Source organism: Eptesicus fuscus, chromosome 9, assembly GCF_027574615.1.
Source record: "Eptesicus fuscus isolate TK198812 chromosome 9, DD_ASM_mEF_20220401, whole genome shotgun sequence".
NCBI lineage: Eukaryota > Metazoa > Chordata > Mammalia > Chiroptera > Vespertilionidae > Eptesicus > Eptesicus fuscus.
The window spans coordinates 56,265,890-56,280,980 of record NC_072481.1 but is presented as its reverse complement, the minus strand read 5'-3'; the positions used below and the strand labels follow the sequence as shown (position 1 = coordinate 56,280,980).

The 15,091-nt window shown below is 43.0% G+C and overlaps 1 protein-coding gene across 3 annotated transcripts in view; it reads left to right on the top strand.

The window, feature by feature from the left end:
* Positions 1 to 1,388: 1,388 nt before the first annotated feature.
* USP33 (ubiquitin specific peptidase 33) overlaps positions 1,389 to 15,091 on the top strand; it is a 66,112-nt gene continuing 52,409 nt past the window's right edge. For all 3 annotated transcript variants that reach the window (XM_054721088.1, XM_054721087.1, XM_054721090.1), the window contains exon 1: positions 1,389 to 1,688. In XM_054721088.1, coding sequence (XP_054577063.1) covers positions 1,650 to 1,688 — 39 coding nt within the window. In that variant the 5' untranslated portion in view covers positions 1,389 to 1,649. The remainder of the gene's footprint in view (positions 1,689 to 15,091) is intronic.

Here is a 15,091-nt window from a genome sequence, read left to right as displayed (position 1 = left end):
CCCTAACTGCCCTCCCCTTCAGGCCTGGTCACCCTTAACTGCCCTCCCCTGCTGGCCTGGTCCCCCCCAATTGCCCTCCCCTGCAGGCCTGGTCACCCCTAACTGCCCTCCCCTGCTGGCCTGGTCACCCCTAACTGCCCTTCCCTGCAGGCCTAGTCTCCCCCAACTTCCCTCCTCTGCTGGCCTGGTCACCCCTAACTGCCCTCCCCTGCAGGCTTGATCGCCCCCAACTGCCCACTCTTGCAGGCTTGGTCCCTCCCAACTGCCCTCCCCTGCTGGCCATATTGTGTCTACATGGGGGCAACCATCTTTGACCAAATAGGGGCAGCCATCTTGTATGTTGGAGTGATGGTCAATTTGCATGTTACTCTTTTATTACATAGCATATATGGTATCAGATGGGTATGAGATTTATGGAGATGATCATTTAGTAAGTTACATAATGTCTAATCACTAGGGTGTACACCTGAAACTAATATAATATTGTATGTCAAGTGTAATTGAAACATAAAAAATTATTTTTAAAAAGTACTAACAAGCCCTAGCTGGTTTGGCTCAGTGGATAGAGCTTTGGCCTGCGGACTGAAGGGTCCCAGGTTTGATTCCAGTCAAGGGCACATGCCCGGGTTGCAGGCTCAATCCCCAGTAGGGGCGTGCAGTAGGCAGCAGATCAATGATTCTCTCTCATCATTGATGTTTCTATCTCTCTCCTTCTCCCTTCCTCTTTGAAATCAATAAAAAAATATATTTTTTAAAAGTACTAACAATACATATTTTTCATAAACGAAGTTACTTGTTTCTGATGGAGACTGAGCATTTTGCACAACTCTTGCCTACAATGCTCTCATTGTGGAGACTAAAAACGAGGTAACAAACAGATTGAAACTGGAAATTTTAACAATAATTTTGATTAATGTAACCTCCTGTTGTTTGCTTTACCAATCAACTGAATGCATTTCAACCATTACATAAATTAGAAGGCAGGTCTCTTCCAATGCTCTCTAGGCACTAAGCAGATACTAAGGTTTCAATAAATATTTTATTTGATTATCTTGATTTTGGCCTAAGGAAAAATGGGGGAGGTGAAGTTCTACTATGCAGAGGTGGAAAAGGAAATACAATTACTTTCAGATAATCTAGGTCCTAAGAAGTTTGGAGAAGAGGGAAAACAGTGTTGAATTGAGTTGTCTAATATTTCTTTGCCCAAGGCCAGAAACCTGAAGGCTCTCCCGTGGCTACCCTTAACGCAGACTCTGTAATCATCAAGCAAGACCTGCTAATTAATGGTCCTAGTGCTCTGCACGGTTACTGTCCCGGCACCGCTAACAGATTTGGAGGTGAGAACAGGCCCGAGTCTCCTCACCTGGGCCCCAGGCGCCGTGGCCACGCCCCCGGGCGGGGCGGGCATTCATCGAAGCCCCGCCTCTCCCCGCCTCTCCCCGCCCTCCCGCGGCACCCGAGACGCCTGCGGCGGCCGCGGAGCCACCGGAAGGAGCCTGGGCGGCTGCGGGAAGTGGCCGGTACCGGAGGCGGGGATCCCGAGGATTGCGGTGCTGAGCGGTTTTCCGGCCTTCTTGCCCCGACACCGCCCCTCTCCGAGGCCGGGGGAGTTAGGAAGGGGCTTGTGGCGGGGCGGCTGCAGGCCCCCGATGGCCGCGCTGGCGGGGCCCGTAGTGAAGGCCTTGGAGGTGAGGGCGTCGCTGCCGGGAGGGGCGCGGGGCCTTCGGGCGCCTGGTCTCAGCTCTGGCTCCTGTGCGCCGGGGGCCGGGCCGCTGCAGCGGCCTGTTTCGAGTGCGGGATGGTGGAGGGCGCGCGGGCGCGGAGGGGCCTCGGCCGTTCTCAGTGCTTGGTGCGTTGCAGGGGTGATCTGGGGGCCGCTCCAATGGGGAGTCAGCGGAGGACGCGAGCCAGTCGTGCATTTGAGGAAGGGTCCCCAGGGGAAGCGGGAGGACAGAGGGGTGAGGCGAGTCCAAAAGAGGGGGCTCAGCTCCTTTCTTGGAGGTGTGCCCATGCCGGCGTGCAGCCCCTCACTGTGGGCGCAGGCAGCTGAAAGCCTGCGGCACGCTGGCTCCTGGAGCTGGTTTCACCTTGCGGCGCAGTTGGGGTGCTCGGGCCCATTCGTGCAGTCCCAAGGCCCGCCCCCCCCGTCATTCATTGTTGTGAACCGGAAAACCTAGGTGTCATTGTCCCTGGAATTTTTCTTCCACTGGTATTTGATCCTTACTGTTCCGGAGGTTATTCCTTACGGTCTGTCCATCTGCAGATTCTGTTTGGGTTAAATTTTCAGTGTTGTTTCCCAGTCCTTTACTCTTATTACCAGCTACAAAACGCTCTTGGGCTATTTAAAGAGTGCAAGTTGAGCTGTTGGATGAGATTCTTCTCGGTGTTTTACATTCAACTTAAGTTTATGTTTAGGTTTACATTTTCATGGAATCGATATTAGGCTGGAAAATTGGGCCTTTAGTGAACATCCAGGCAGGAGCACAGGCTCTGAACTGAGGATGAATTTTACCACAAGGATCTCTAGACTTGCTTAAAATTTTTTATTTTTATTTTTTTAAAAATATATTTTATTGATTTTTTACAGAGAGGAATGGAGAGGGATAGAGAGTTAGAAACATTGATGAGAGAGAAACATCCATCAGCTGCCTCCTGCACACCCCCTACTGGGGATGTGCCTGCAACCAAGGTACATGCCCATGACCGTAATCGAACCTGGGACCCTTCAGTCCGCAAGCAGATGCTCTATCCACTGAGCCAAACCAGTCAGGGCAATGTATAGAATTTTTTAGTTTAATCATTATTTTTCTTCAAGAAATACTGAGTTCGCTACTTTCATTTCTTTTTAAAAAATGTATTTTTATTGATTGCAGAGATGAAGAGGGAGAAGGAGATAGAAACAACAATGATGAGAAAAATCACTGATCCGCTGCCTCCTGCTTCCCCCCCACTAGGGATCCAGCCGGCAACCTGGGCATGTGCCCTTGACCAGAATCAAACCTGGGACCCTTGGCCTCCACTGAGCCAAATCAGTTAGGGCCCTACTTTTATTTCTGATGGAGACGATTATATCATCTGGAAAGGTCTGACCAAATCAGATAATAGGCTATTGGCTTTCAACCTATACAAACAAATATTGTTAGTGAATTCATACTATTAATAGTAATATAAATAAGGGGGAAAAGTAGGACTCTTATTGAAAGCCAGTGGCAATTTTAAGCAAAAGTTGTAGAAACCATGCCAGGAGCTTTATATTCTTTCATTTACTTTGGCAGGGTTGGAAAAAAAAAAAAAAAGGTACAAAGAATATTCCAGGAATAAAATATTTGATTTTCTCCAAGAGGAATAGTCTACTTAAGAATGCTTTTTAGTTTTGATCTGGTTTATTGCCAGTTTCCACTTTTTTTTTTTTTTTTTTGCCTTTTTGAGCTCTTTATAAACTACAAATAACTAAATAACATAATAGTTTAGTTTAATGGTATTATATTGTAGCAAATAGTTTTTTAAAAATATTTGAAATTCTGATTTGAGATGATTCTTTTATTGCTGTAGAATTTTTATTGACCTTTCACATACACAATCTTTTTTTTTTTTTTTCTAAAATTTTTTTTTAATTGATTTTTTTACAGAGAGGAAGGGAGAGGGATAGTTAGAAACATCAATGAGAGAGAAACACCGATCAGCTGCCTCCTGCACACGCCCTACTGGGGATAGGTCCGCAACCAAAGTACATGCCCTTGTCTGGAATCGAACCCAGGATCCTTCAGTCCGAAGGCCGATGCTCTATCCACTGAGCCAAACCGGTCAGGGCCACATACCAATCTTTTTTGATCCTTATGACAATCCTCTGAGTTAGGAATGCCAAGATAAAAAGTCTTTTCCCATGACAAAAGCATTTTGAATTTGTGTAAGGATCAGAACTTCTTTAAAACCTGAAATAATCTTGCTGAATTAACATTTGATATTAATTGGAATTCAGACAGATATCAGAGCACTGGGAATTATAGCAGATGACAGACAGTGGACTTTTTGCAAGAAAATGAAGTACATAATTGGTGAAAGATTTTTGGTGAGAAATTAGAAATGTAGTCATTTCTGAAAAAGAAAGGACTAACAGCCTTTTTTAGTGTAGTTTTTATTTTTATTTTTTAAAAAAATATTGTTATTGATTTCAGAGAGGAAGGGAGAGGGAGAGAGAGAGAGAGAAACATCAATGATGAGAGAGAATCATTGATCAGCTGCCTCCTGCTCGCCCACGACTGGGGATCGAGCCTACAACTTGGGCATGTGCCCTTGGCTGGAATCAAACCCAGAACCCTTCAGTCCGCAGACTGACGCTCTATCCACTGAGCAAAACCGGCTAGGGCTAGTGTAGTTTTTAAACTTAAAAAAAAAAAAAAAAGTCTACATGTGATTGCAGGAGCATTTTGATAAATATGATAGTTCCAAAGAGTCCAAGATGAGTGCAATGGTTTGTCTATTAAAAGGAGTATGAGCCATAGCTGATTTGGCTCAGTGGATAGAGCATCGCCCTGCGGACTGAAGGGTCCCAGGTTCGATTCTGATCAAGTGCATATGCCCGTGTTGTGGGCTTGATCCCCAGTAGGGGGTGTGCAGGAGGCAACTGATCAATGATTCTCTCTCATCATTGATGTTTCTATCTCTCCTTCTCTCTTCCTCTCTGAAATCAATAAAAATATATTTTTAAAAAAGGAACATGAATTTTGAACAAAATAGCATATATATTAAGAGAACCAATATTTAAGAATCAATGCATATATAGCCCTAGCTGGTGTGGATCACAAAAGGTATCAGATTTCTGGTCAGGGCACATACCCAAATTGTGGGTTTGATCCTGATTGGGTGTGTACAGGAGGCAACCGATTCGATGTCTCTCTCTCTCTCTCTTTCTTTCTCTCCCCCCCTCCTCTCTCTAAAAATCAATTTAAAAAATTTAAAAAGCAATGCATATCCTATATAATAAAAGGGTAGATGGCGTCGTGTGATGTCGTCACAAGATGACCACCCTCACATCGTCACAAGATGGCCGCCAAAGGTGGCCAGCAAGGGAGGGCAGTTGGGGGTGACCAGGCCGGCAGGGGAGGACAGTTGGGGGCCATCAGGCCGGCAGGGGAGGGCAGTTAGGGGTGACTAGGCTGGCAGGGGAGGACAGTTGGGGGCCATCAGGCCGGCAGGGGAGGGCAGTTAGGGGTGACTAGGCCTGCAGGGGAGGGCAGCTGGGGGCGACCAAGCTGGCAGGGGAGGGCAATTGGGGGCGAGATCAGGCCTACAGGTGAGGGCAGTTGGGAGTGAGATCAGGCCGGCAAGGGAAGGCAGTTGGGTGCAACCAGGCCTACAGGGGAGGGCATTTAGGGGCGACCAAGCCTGCAGGGGAGGGCAGTTGCGGGGGAGATCAGGTCGGCAGGCGAGGGCAGTTGGGGGCCATCAGGCCAGCAGGGGAGGGCAGTTAGGGGCAACCAGGCCTGCAGGGGAGGACAGCTGGGGGCGACCAGGCTGGCAGGGGAGACAGTTGGGGGGGTGATCGGGCTAGCAGGGTAGGGCAGTTGGGTGCGATCAGGCTGGCAGGGGAGGGTAGTTGGGGGTGATTGGGCCGGCAGGGGCGGGCAGTTGGGGGTGATCAGGCTGGCAGGGGAGCAGTTAGGGTTCAATCAGGCCAGCAGGGGAGTGGTTAGGGGGCCATCAAATCAGGCTGGCAGGCAGAAGCGGTTAGGGGCAATCAGGCAGGCAGGCGAACAGTTAGGAGCCAGCAGTCCTGGTTTGTGAGAGGGATGTCCAACTGCTGGTTTAGGCCCGATCCCCAAACCAGCAGTTGGACATCCCCCAAGGGGTCCCAGATTAGAGAGGGTGCAGGCCAGGCTGAGCCCCCCCCCCCCCCGTGCATGGATTTTGTGCACTGGGCCTCTAGTATAAAAATAAATGTCCTTTTCAAAAGTTACTTTGGAAGGCTAAGTAGGCAAATATCTGTAAGGCTACCAGATAAAGCCCTCTGGAAAATAAAAAGAATGAAACATGTTTCTGGCCTTAAAGATCTTACAGTTGAATAGATTATTTTGTTTGTTTTAATACAACTATGGTAACTGTCTTGATTATAGTCAGGAATTTAGGTGAGGGAGACATTACTTGTGACTGGGTCTTGGTAGAGATGCTATTTGAGATTAGTGAGCTTTGAAAGGTTCCACAGGAGAATGTTGTAGGACATTTCTAAAATGAATAGATTATTGGGTTCCTGGAAAATTACAAGTTATATCTGAAAAGTATCAGAACATTTTTTTAATGTATATTTTTATTGATTTCAGAGAGAGGGAAGAGGGAAGGAGAGATTGAAATATCAGTGATGAGAGAGAATCATTGATCAGCTGCCTCCTGCATGCCCCCTACTGGGGCTCAAGCCTGCAACCCGGGCATGTGCCCTTGACTGGAATCAAACCCAGGAACCTTCAGTCTGCAGGCCAACTCTATCCACTGAGCCAAACCAGCTAGGGCTCAGTAGAACATTTTGACTAATAATGATATGGTTTGTGTAAGTTAGTAATAGATGAAAAAGACTAATTATGAAAGACTTCATTATAAGTGTTTGATCAGAAAAGGTATATGATCCATCCACATGAATGCAAAATGAGCTGCAGAGTGTTGAAGAATGTTGATAAAGTAGAGTGTAGATCAACAGTCATTTAAAAGGGAAAAGTAAAATAGAGATTTGAACAGTGCTGCCACCCCCCACTAAATGTATAAAGTCTGGCCCATCCTTTATTGTAAGCCTTTGTTAAATTAGTCTCTGTATTTCTAGGGTCTAGTACCTGAAATATGGTAATATGATGAAAATATGGGACCGAATGTGACATAAAATAAGACCGTTTTTAATGATTTATAAAATTCCAAAGTAGGAATTTCTAATATTTTTAGTACAAGCATTATTTATTTATTTATTTATTTATTAAACATATTGGACTCTAACTTAACAACAGTGCAGTTAGCACAGATATTTTTTTTTAAATATATTTTTATTGATTTCTTACAGAGAGGAAGGGAGAGAGACAGAGAATTAGAAACATCGATGAGAGAGTTTCAATCAATCAGCTGCCTCCTGCACACCCCCTACTGGGGATGTGCCCGCAACCAAGGCATGTGCCCTTGACCGGAATCGAACCCGGGACCCCTCAGTCCGCAGGCCGACGCTCCATCCACTGAGCCAAACCGGTTTCGGCAAAGCATTATTTAAATGAATACATTTTTCTTCTTTTTTTAGAAATTAATCACCAATAGTCTCATAAAAAATTGATAAAAATTCTTAGAGTGGCTCTCATTTGAATACAATGATTGCATTTGTTTTTTCATGTTTCTACATCAGTGGTTCTCAGCCTTTTTAATGCTGTGACCCTTTAATACAATTCCGATGGTCTTAGGCTCTACAGCAGCAGTTCTCAACCCACAGGTTGAGAACCTCTAGCAGGGTCGCCTAAGACCATCGGAAAACACAGATATTTACATTACGATTCATAACAGTAGCAAAATTACAGTTATGAAGTAGCAACGAAAATTATTTTATGGTTGGGGGTCACCACAACATGAGGAACTGTATTAAAGGGTCGCGGCATTAAAAAGGTTGAGAACCACTGTTCTACATGGTCTGCATAAGTATTTTAATGACTGTCCCATAAATGCTAATGTACTGTTATTTAATCACCCCTTCATCTTTCTCAGAAGTGACTTAGAATTACCATCAGATGGTTTGAGCCTCATTTAGAACTATTACATTCATTTATTCTTGTTTTCCCTTTTTATTCCTTTCTTTCCCTGTCCTCTTTCCCCTTTTCTTCTCCTACCTAGTATTTGTTACAATTATTTCAACTAGATAAGGTTACAGTTGACTACTTTGCAATTATTGGCCTTTTTTTTTTTTGTCCTTTATTGTATATGCTAATTAATGTTCACAAATCTCAAAGGATTTTATTTAGAGTGAGGATTGCCAGATTAGAGTTATTATTTTGGATGATTTGTTGTGGCAGTGTTAACAATAGATTGCCAGTAGAAAAATCAGGAGATTATATTGTTCTCTTAATAGATTTACTTATTAGACTGTTAAGGGTCAAAGAGACATGTTCCACCCAGCTGGTGTGGTTCAGTGGTTGAATGTCGACCTGTGAACCAGGAGGTCACAGTTGGATTCCCTATCTGGGCATATGCTCCCTACTTGGGTTGCAGGCTCCACCCCTAGTAGGGGGTATGCAGGAGGCAAGTGATCAATGATTCTCTCTCATCATTTATGTTTCTATCCCCCCCTCTCTGAAATCAATAAATATATATTTTAAAATATTTTTTAAAAAAGAGATATGTTTCTAAGAAGAAGGGAATTAGAAGATTAGTACTAAATTCCTATTTCTATGTTATGGTTTGAATGAAAATTAAGAATGATTAGGGGAAGATTTATAGAACTCTGAGATCTGTGTGGGGATTTGAAGGAGTTTGTTTGCCAGAATATTTGTTTAAATGAACAAGAAACAGCCCTGGCCAATGTGGGTCAGTGGATAGAGCATAGGGCCCACAGAAGGGTCATGGGATCAATGCCTGATCAAGGGCATGTACCTGGGTGGCAGGTTTGATCCCTGGTCCTGGTTGGGGCCTGTGCAGGAGGCAATCAATCGATATATATCTCTCACATCAATGTTTCTCCCCCCACTTCCACCTTCCCTCATCCCCTTTCTCCTTCCCTCCATTCCACTCTCTCTAAAAAAATCCATGGGGAAAAAATATCCTCGGGTGTGGATTAACAAATAAAAAACAAGTAAGTTTTTTAAGTGATCATCAGTAGATTTCATAGATTAAAAGTCCTCATGAACAATATTATGGATTGATTTAGAATGAAATAAACTTTGCCCGGCCGGCCAGCGTGGCTCAGTAGTTGAGTGTTGACATGCCCAGGTCTACTAGGGCTGTGCAGGAGGCAGCTGATCAATGATTTCTCTCATCATTGATGTTTCCATTTCTCTCTGTCTTCCTTCCTCTCTGAAATCAATACAAATATATTTAAAAATATAAAATGAAATAAACTTTTCTGCTTGTTATTGTGCTCTTTTTACTGATACTTCCATTGGTCATTCTTTTGGGCTTGCTATCTTGGGTAGCAAAATCTTCTATGGTAAAAATGAAAAAAATTAGCCATAAGCTTTTTATACTAGTAGTATTGACTTTTTGCAATTAAAATAATTCTACAGCCTAATATTTAAAACGGTACTCTTGGATGAGCCACATTAGTTATAGTGATGGAACAGTAGTGGTTGAAACTACTGATAAACAAATTTTTCTGTAATCAGAATTGTAGAATTGACTTTTTAGTGCAAAAGGCTGTCCTTTGAAATACTGTCTCTGACAGTTGGTTATCTAATCTCTATGTTAAAGTGATGGGGCACATCCCACTTCCCAAGGCTCAACCTTCATTTTTGTATAGCTCTTAACTATTGAAAATCTTCACCATTGATTGGATTTGTTATTTCTAACTTTTTCAAGTTAAGTAAAAAAGAAGGGATCCCTCTTACTTTGGTCATTATGTCCAAATAATTGGTATCAAATTCTCCCAATTATTGCCTTTTACTGTCTAAGCATCCATACTTTCAATTATTCCTCATCCTATATAATAAAGGGGTAATATGCAAATTGACCATCACTCCAACACACAAGATGGCCACCCCCATATGGACAAAGATGGTTGCCTCCATGTGGACACAAGATGGCCAGCAGGGGAGGGCAGTTGGAAGGGACCAGGCCTGCAAGGGAGGGCAGTTAGGGGTGACCGGGCCGGCAGAGGAGAGCAGTTGGGGGTGACCAGGCCTGCAGGGGAGGGCAAATGGGGGGAGGACCAGGCCTGCAGGGGAGGGTAGTTAGGGGGGTCCAGGCCTGCAAGGGAGGGCAGTTGGGGGTGACCAGGCCTGCAGGGGAGGGCAGTTGGGGGGGACCAGGCCGGCAGGGGAGGGTAGTTGGGGGCGACCAGGCTGGCAAGGGAGGACAGTTAGGGGTGAGCAGGCCAGCAGGGGAGGGCAGTTGGGGGCAACCGTGCCTGCAGGGGAGGGAAGTTGGGGGCAACCAGGCCTGCGGGGGAGGGCAGTTGGGGGTGACCAGGCCTGCAGTGGAGGACAGTTAGGGGCGACCAGGCCAGCAAGGGAGGGCACTTAGGGGTGACCAGGCCAGTAGAAGAGGGCAGTTAGGGGCAGTTACGGGTGACCAGGCAGGCAGGCAGGTGAGTGGTTGGGAGCCAGCAGTCCTGGATTGTGAGAGGGTTGTCCAACTGCCCGTCGGACATTCCTCGAGGGGTCCCAGATTGGAGAGGGTGCAGGCTGGGCTGAGGGACACCCCCCTCCCCCCGGTGCACAAATTTCGTGCACCGGGCCTCTAGTAAATAATATATATATATATATATATATATATATATACACACACATATCCTCCACCCCCCAAAAAATCTCCATGAGGTAGATGTTTGTAATTTTCTCAGTTTTATAGACGAGGAAATTGATACTCTGAGAAGTAACTTAAACCTCATCACAAACCTATAGTGGCGCTTGGCTTTGAATCCCAGTAGCCTTGCTTTAGAAACTTTACTCTTAGCCACAGTGCTGTTTTATATAGCTTTCAACTTATTTATTTTAAGACTTTATATGGAAGGCATTCTTATCTTTTAGTATCCTTCATAAATAAAATATTTCAGATAATCTACTTAGTTTATGAGTACAATAAGACTGGCTTCTTTTAAATTCTGTAACATATTGTTCTATTGAAAAATTGACTAAGAATTGCACTGTTATATGAGTTTTATAGTGTTTTGAGTCTACCTGAAACCCTTGTTTTTGGCCTCACCTTCAGACAGTAGCTGCTTTGAACCCCAATATAAAATATTACATTCATCCTTGTTAATTTTAGCTCAGTTTGCTAGTTTATTTTTTAAAGACTATTTTTTAAATAATTTTATAATTAGATTTCACTAACCTGCCTTCTGTTTCTTTATCTAGATTTTTGTTAAAAATCTTGAACATGTTTGGCTGATGTGGCTCAGTGTTGAGCATTGACCCATGAACCAGGAGGTCACAATTTGATTCTAGTCAAGGCACATGCCTTGTTTGTGGCTCGATCCCCAGTAGGGGGTGTGTTAGAGGCAGCCAATCAATGATTCTCTCTCATCATTGATGTTTCTCTCTCTCTTCCTCCTCTCTCTGAAATCAACAAAAATATATTTTAAAAATATTGAACATTTCTGCCACTTGTACGTACAGACATCATCCTTAATTCATACTAATTTTCTATGTAACTATTAGCTATCATTTCTCCTGACAAATTTTTTTTCTCACAATTGTTTGAATCTCCTTTTTTATACTAAGTATTTTATTTGTATACTGTTGTCAGTGTATATAAAATAACTAGCCTTGTGAAATAGAAATTCATTAAAACTCAGAGTGATAGAAGTTAAGGACTGACAAAAGCAGAAGTTTGTATAGTATGGCATGAGTTATAGGGATAAGCTTATTGTACAGGCTTCATTCAGATTTAGCTCTCTTTGAATATTCACTGGTTCATGAAAAGTGGTTTAGAATACCTTCAAAGATTCATTTCACCACAAAAAGGAACAGACTTTTCTGGGGTCTGAAGGGATTCATACTTGAAGATACTCCGGTCAGGAGAGGGTCAGGTTGAGCATTGTGCAGACAGAATTGTTTAAAATCTGCAGCTGCCTAGGAAGTCTTCATGTAGTTGTACGACTTCATAGCGGTGATGCTGGAGGAACCAGACATGATGTTCTCTAGAGCTGGTCAGATTTATCAGTGTCAATAATGGTTTGGTCAGTCATGGGTCTGCAGGCCCAGGCAGCAGGGCAGTCTTATTCTTTATACTATATAATAAAGAGGTAATATGCAAATTGACCCCCCACCCTCACAAGGTGGCCACCCCCATGTCATCACAAGATGGCCACCCCCACGTTGTCACAAGATGGCCAGCAGGGGAGGGCAGTTGGGGGTGACCAGGCCTGCAGAGGAGGGCAGTTGGGGGTGACCAGGCTGACAGAGGAGGGCAGTTGGGGGAGATCGGGCCGGCAGGGGAGCAGGTAGGTGTCAATCAGGCCGGCAGGGGAGTGGTTAGGGAGCTATCAAGCTGGCAGACTGAAGTGGGTTAGGGGCAATCAGGCAGGCAGGGGAGTGGTTAGGAGTCAGCAGTCCTGGATTGTGAGAGGGATGTCCCACTGCCGGTTGAATAGACTGAACATTGGAATATGGGCCTTTTTCAATATTAAAAGGCTCATTAGGTTATCAACTATATATGCTGATGTGTAATAAATATGAATAACCCAGGTGCCTATGTTTCTCCAGTAAAATTTGAAAATCTGCTCTTCTGTTATTAGAATGGTAGGGTCAGAGTTTTGGGTTTGAAACTTGGAGGTTGTACTGCAAAGATATACCCCGCCCCAAAAGTAATAACTTGAGAAGCAATTTGAATCTATAGATGGGCAATTGTGTATATACATCTAGGTACAATGTGCTATTATGCATCTTTTAAACTTTTTACTTCACTGGTATTATACAGTATGTATCATTCTGCAGCGTCCTTTTTTCCCATTCAATATTATATCCTTTTTTAAAAAAAATATATTTTTATTGATTACAGAGAGTAAGGGAAAGGGAGAGAGAGATAGAAACATCAATGATGAGAGAATCATTGATCAGCTGCCTTCTGCACACCCCCTACTCGGGATTGAGCTGCAACCTGGGCATGTGCCCTTGACCGGAATCGAACCCAGGATCCTTCAGTCCACAGGCTGACGTTCAATCCACTGAGCCAAACCGGCTAAGGCAATATTATATCCTTTAGATCTGTCCATGTTGATAAAATTATCCATCAAGTTCATGCAGTAAAACTGTTGTGTAATATTCAGTTATGGATATACCACTTATATATTCATCAAATGATAGATTTAAAACATTTTAAAATCAAAAGTGAGATTATAGATTATCTAGAAAGCAAAGAGGAGAATATTTCCATTTCATTGGCTAACATTGGTATTTAAAGGAAAATGTATAGTTTAAATACTTTTATTTTAAGCAAATAAAAAGTAAGAAAATTCAGAACTCATGTTTAGGGATTAAGAAAATAAAATAAAAACCAAGTAGGACATGTAGATTAAAGATAAAACTGTAATTAATGAAATTGGAAACAAAACAAAAATAGTGGAAAGGATAAATCCCAAAGCTGGTTCTTGGCAAAGACCAATGAAATAGATAAACCTCTAAGAGAAGGAAAAAAAATTGGAGTAAAAATATACAAGTTTAGGAATGACAAAGTAAACACCTAGATATGAGTGATTAATGGAATTTTTATGTAAATTTTTTTGAGAATATTATATGCAATGCTATGATGCCAAAATTGAAAATCAAGAGGAAAGAGATGATTTTATAGCAAAATATAAATTAGTGGAATTGACCCAATAAGTGAAAAACTTGAACTGACTTATTCCTACTAAAGGATCAAAGAGATGATTGAAGATTTGTTCTTTTTTTCTTTTCTTTATTGATTAAGATATTACATATGTGTCCTTATCCCCCCTCCCCCCCCCCCCCGCTCATGTCCTCACCCCCCTGTTTTCTGTGTCCATTGGTTATGCTTATATGCATGCATACAAGTCCTTTGATTGATCTCTTCCCTTCCCCCCACTCTCCCCTGCCTTCCCTCTGAGGTTTGATGGTCTGATCAATGCTTCTCTGTCTCTGGATCTGTTTTTGTTCATCAGTTTATGTTGTTCATTATATTCCACAAATGAGTGAGATCATTTGATATTTATCTTTCTCCAACTGACTTATTTTGCTTAGCATAATGCTCTCCAGGTCCATCCATTCTGATCTGTTCTTGAAAGAGGCAGCTGAGCAGATGGTGTCACAGCTGTTTCATTTAATTTATCAAGGAACACTAGAGGCCTGGTGCATGGATTCGTGCACTAGTGAGGTCCCTTGGCCTGGCCTGCAGGGATTGGGCCAAAACTGGCTCTGTGACATCCCCTGAGGGGTCCTGGATTGCAAGAGGGCACAGGCCAGGCTGAGGGTCCCCACCGGTGCACAATCGGGGCTGGGGAGGGACCACAGGAGGGCTCCAGGGCGTGTCCGACCCGTCTCATCCAGTCCCGATTGGCCAGACCCCAGCAGCAAGCTAACCTACCAGTCGGAGCGTCTGCCCCTTGGTGGTCAGTGTGCATCATAGCGATTGGTTGAACGGTCAGACACTTAGCATATTAGGCTTTTATTATATGGGATAATGTAATATAGAAAAAAAAAACCTATTTTGTGGTATAGAATATGCAGAACTACTCAGTACATTCTGTCAAGCACACATATTTTTATCCCTGATAAAAGTGTTTTCCAAAAAGGATAATCCCACTTATGTAGAGAAATACAAAATTTCTAAAAATAGTATTAGGCAATAGAATCTAGATATGAAGCATTAGACGAATAGTACATTTGACCTAATATTATACCAATGCAAGGATCATTAGTATCAAATCTGTTAATATAATAGATTATATCAACAAATGAAGCAAGGAATAATAGTAAGCCATTAGTAGCTGCTGAGTAGACATTTGGTAAAGTTTATCAAGATAATTTCTAATTTAAAACAACTAGGTAAATTAAGAATAGAAGGAAATGCTCAGCTGGCGTGGCTCAGTGATTGAACATCTACCTATGAACCTGGAGGTCACAGTTTGATTCCCAGTAAGTGCACATGCCCGGGTTGCGGGCTCAACCCCAGTGGGTGATCAGTGATTCTCTCTCATTGATCTTTCTCTCTCCCTCTCTGAAGTCAATACAAATATATATATGTACAATATACATATATCTATATATGGAATAGAAGAAAATTATAGCAGATGTCCTAAATGGCAAAACTACTAAAACAAAGACCCAAACATGGATGCTTTTGACCACTTTTATATTGAAGATAGCTTTAGAAGTCCTAGTAAATGCATTAAAGCAGTATGATTATTATTACTAATATTAGAGAATAGGAGGTAAAATGATCATGTTTTTCATATATTCAGAAAATA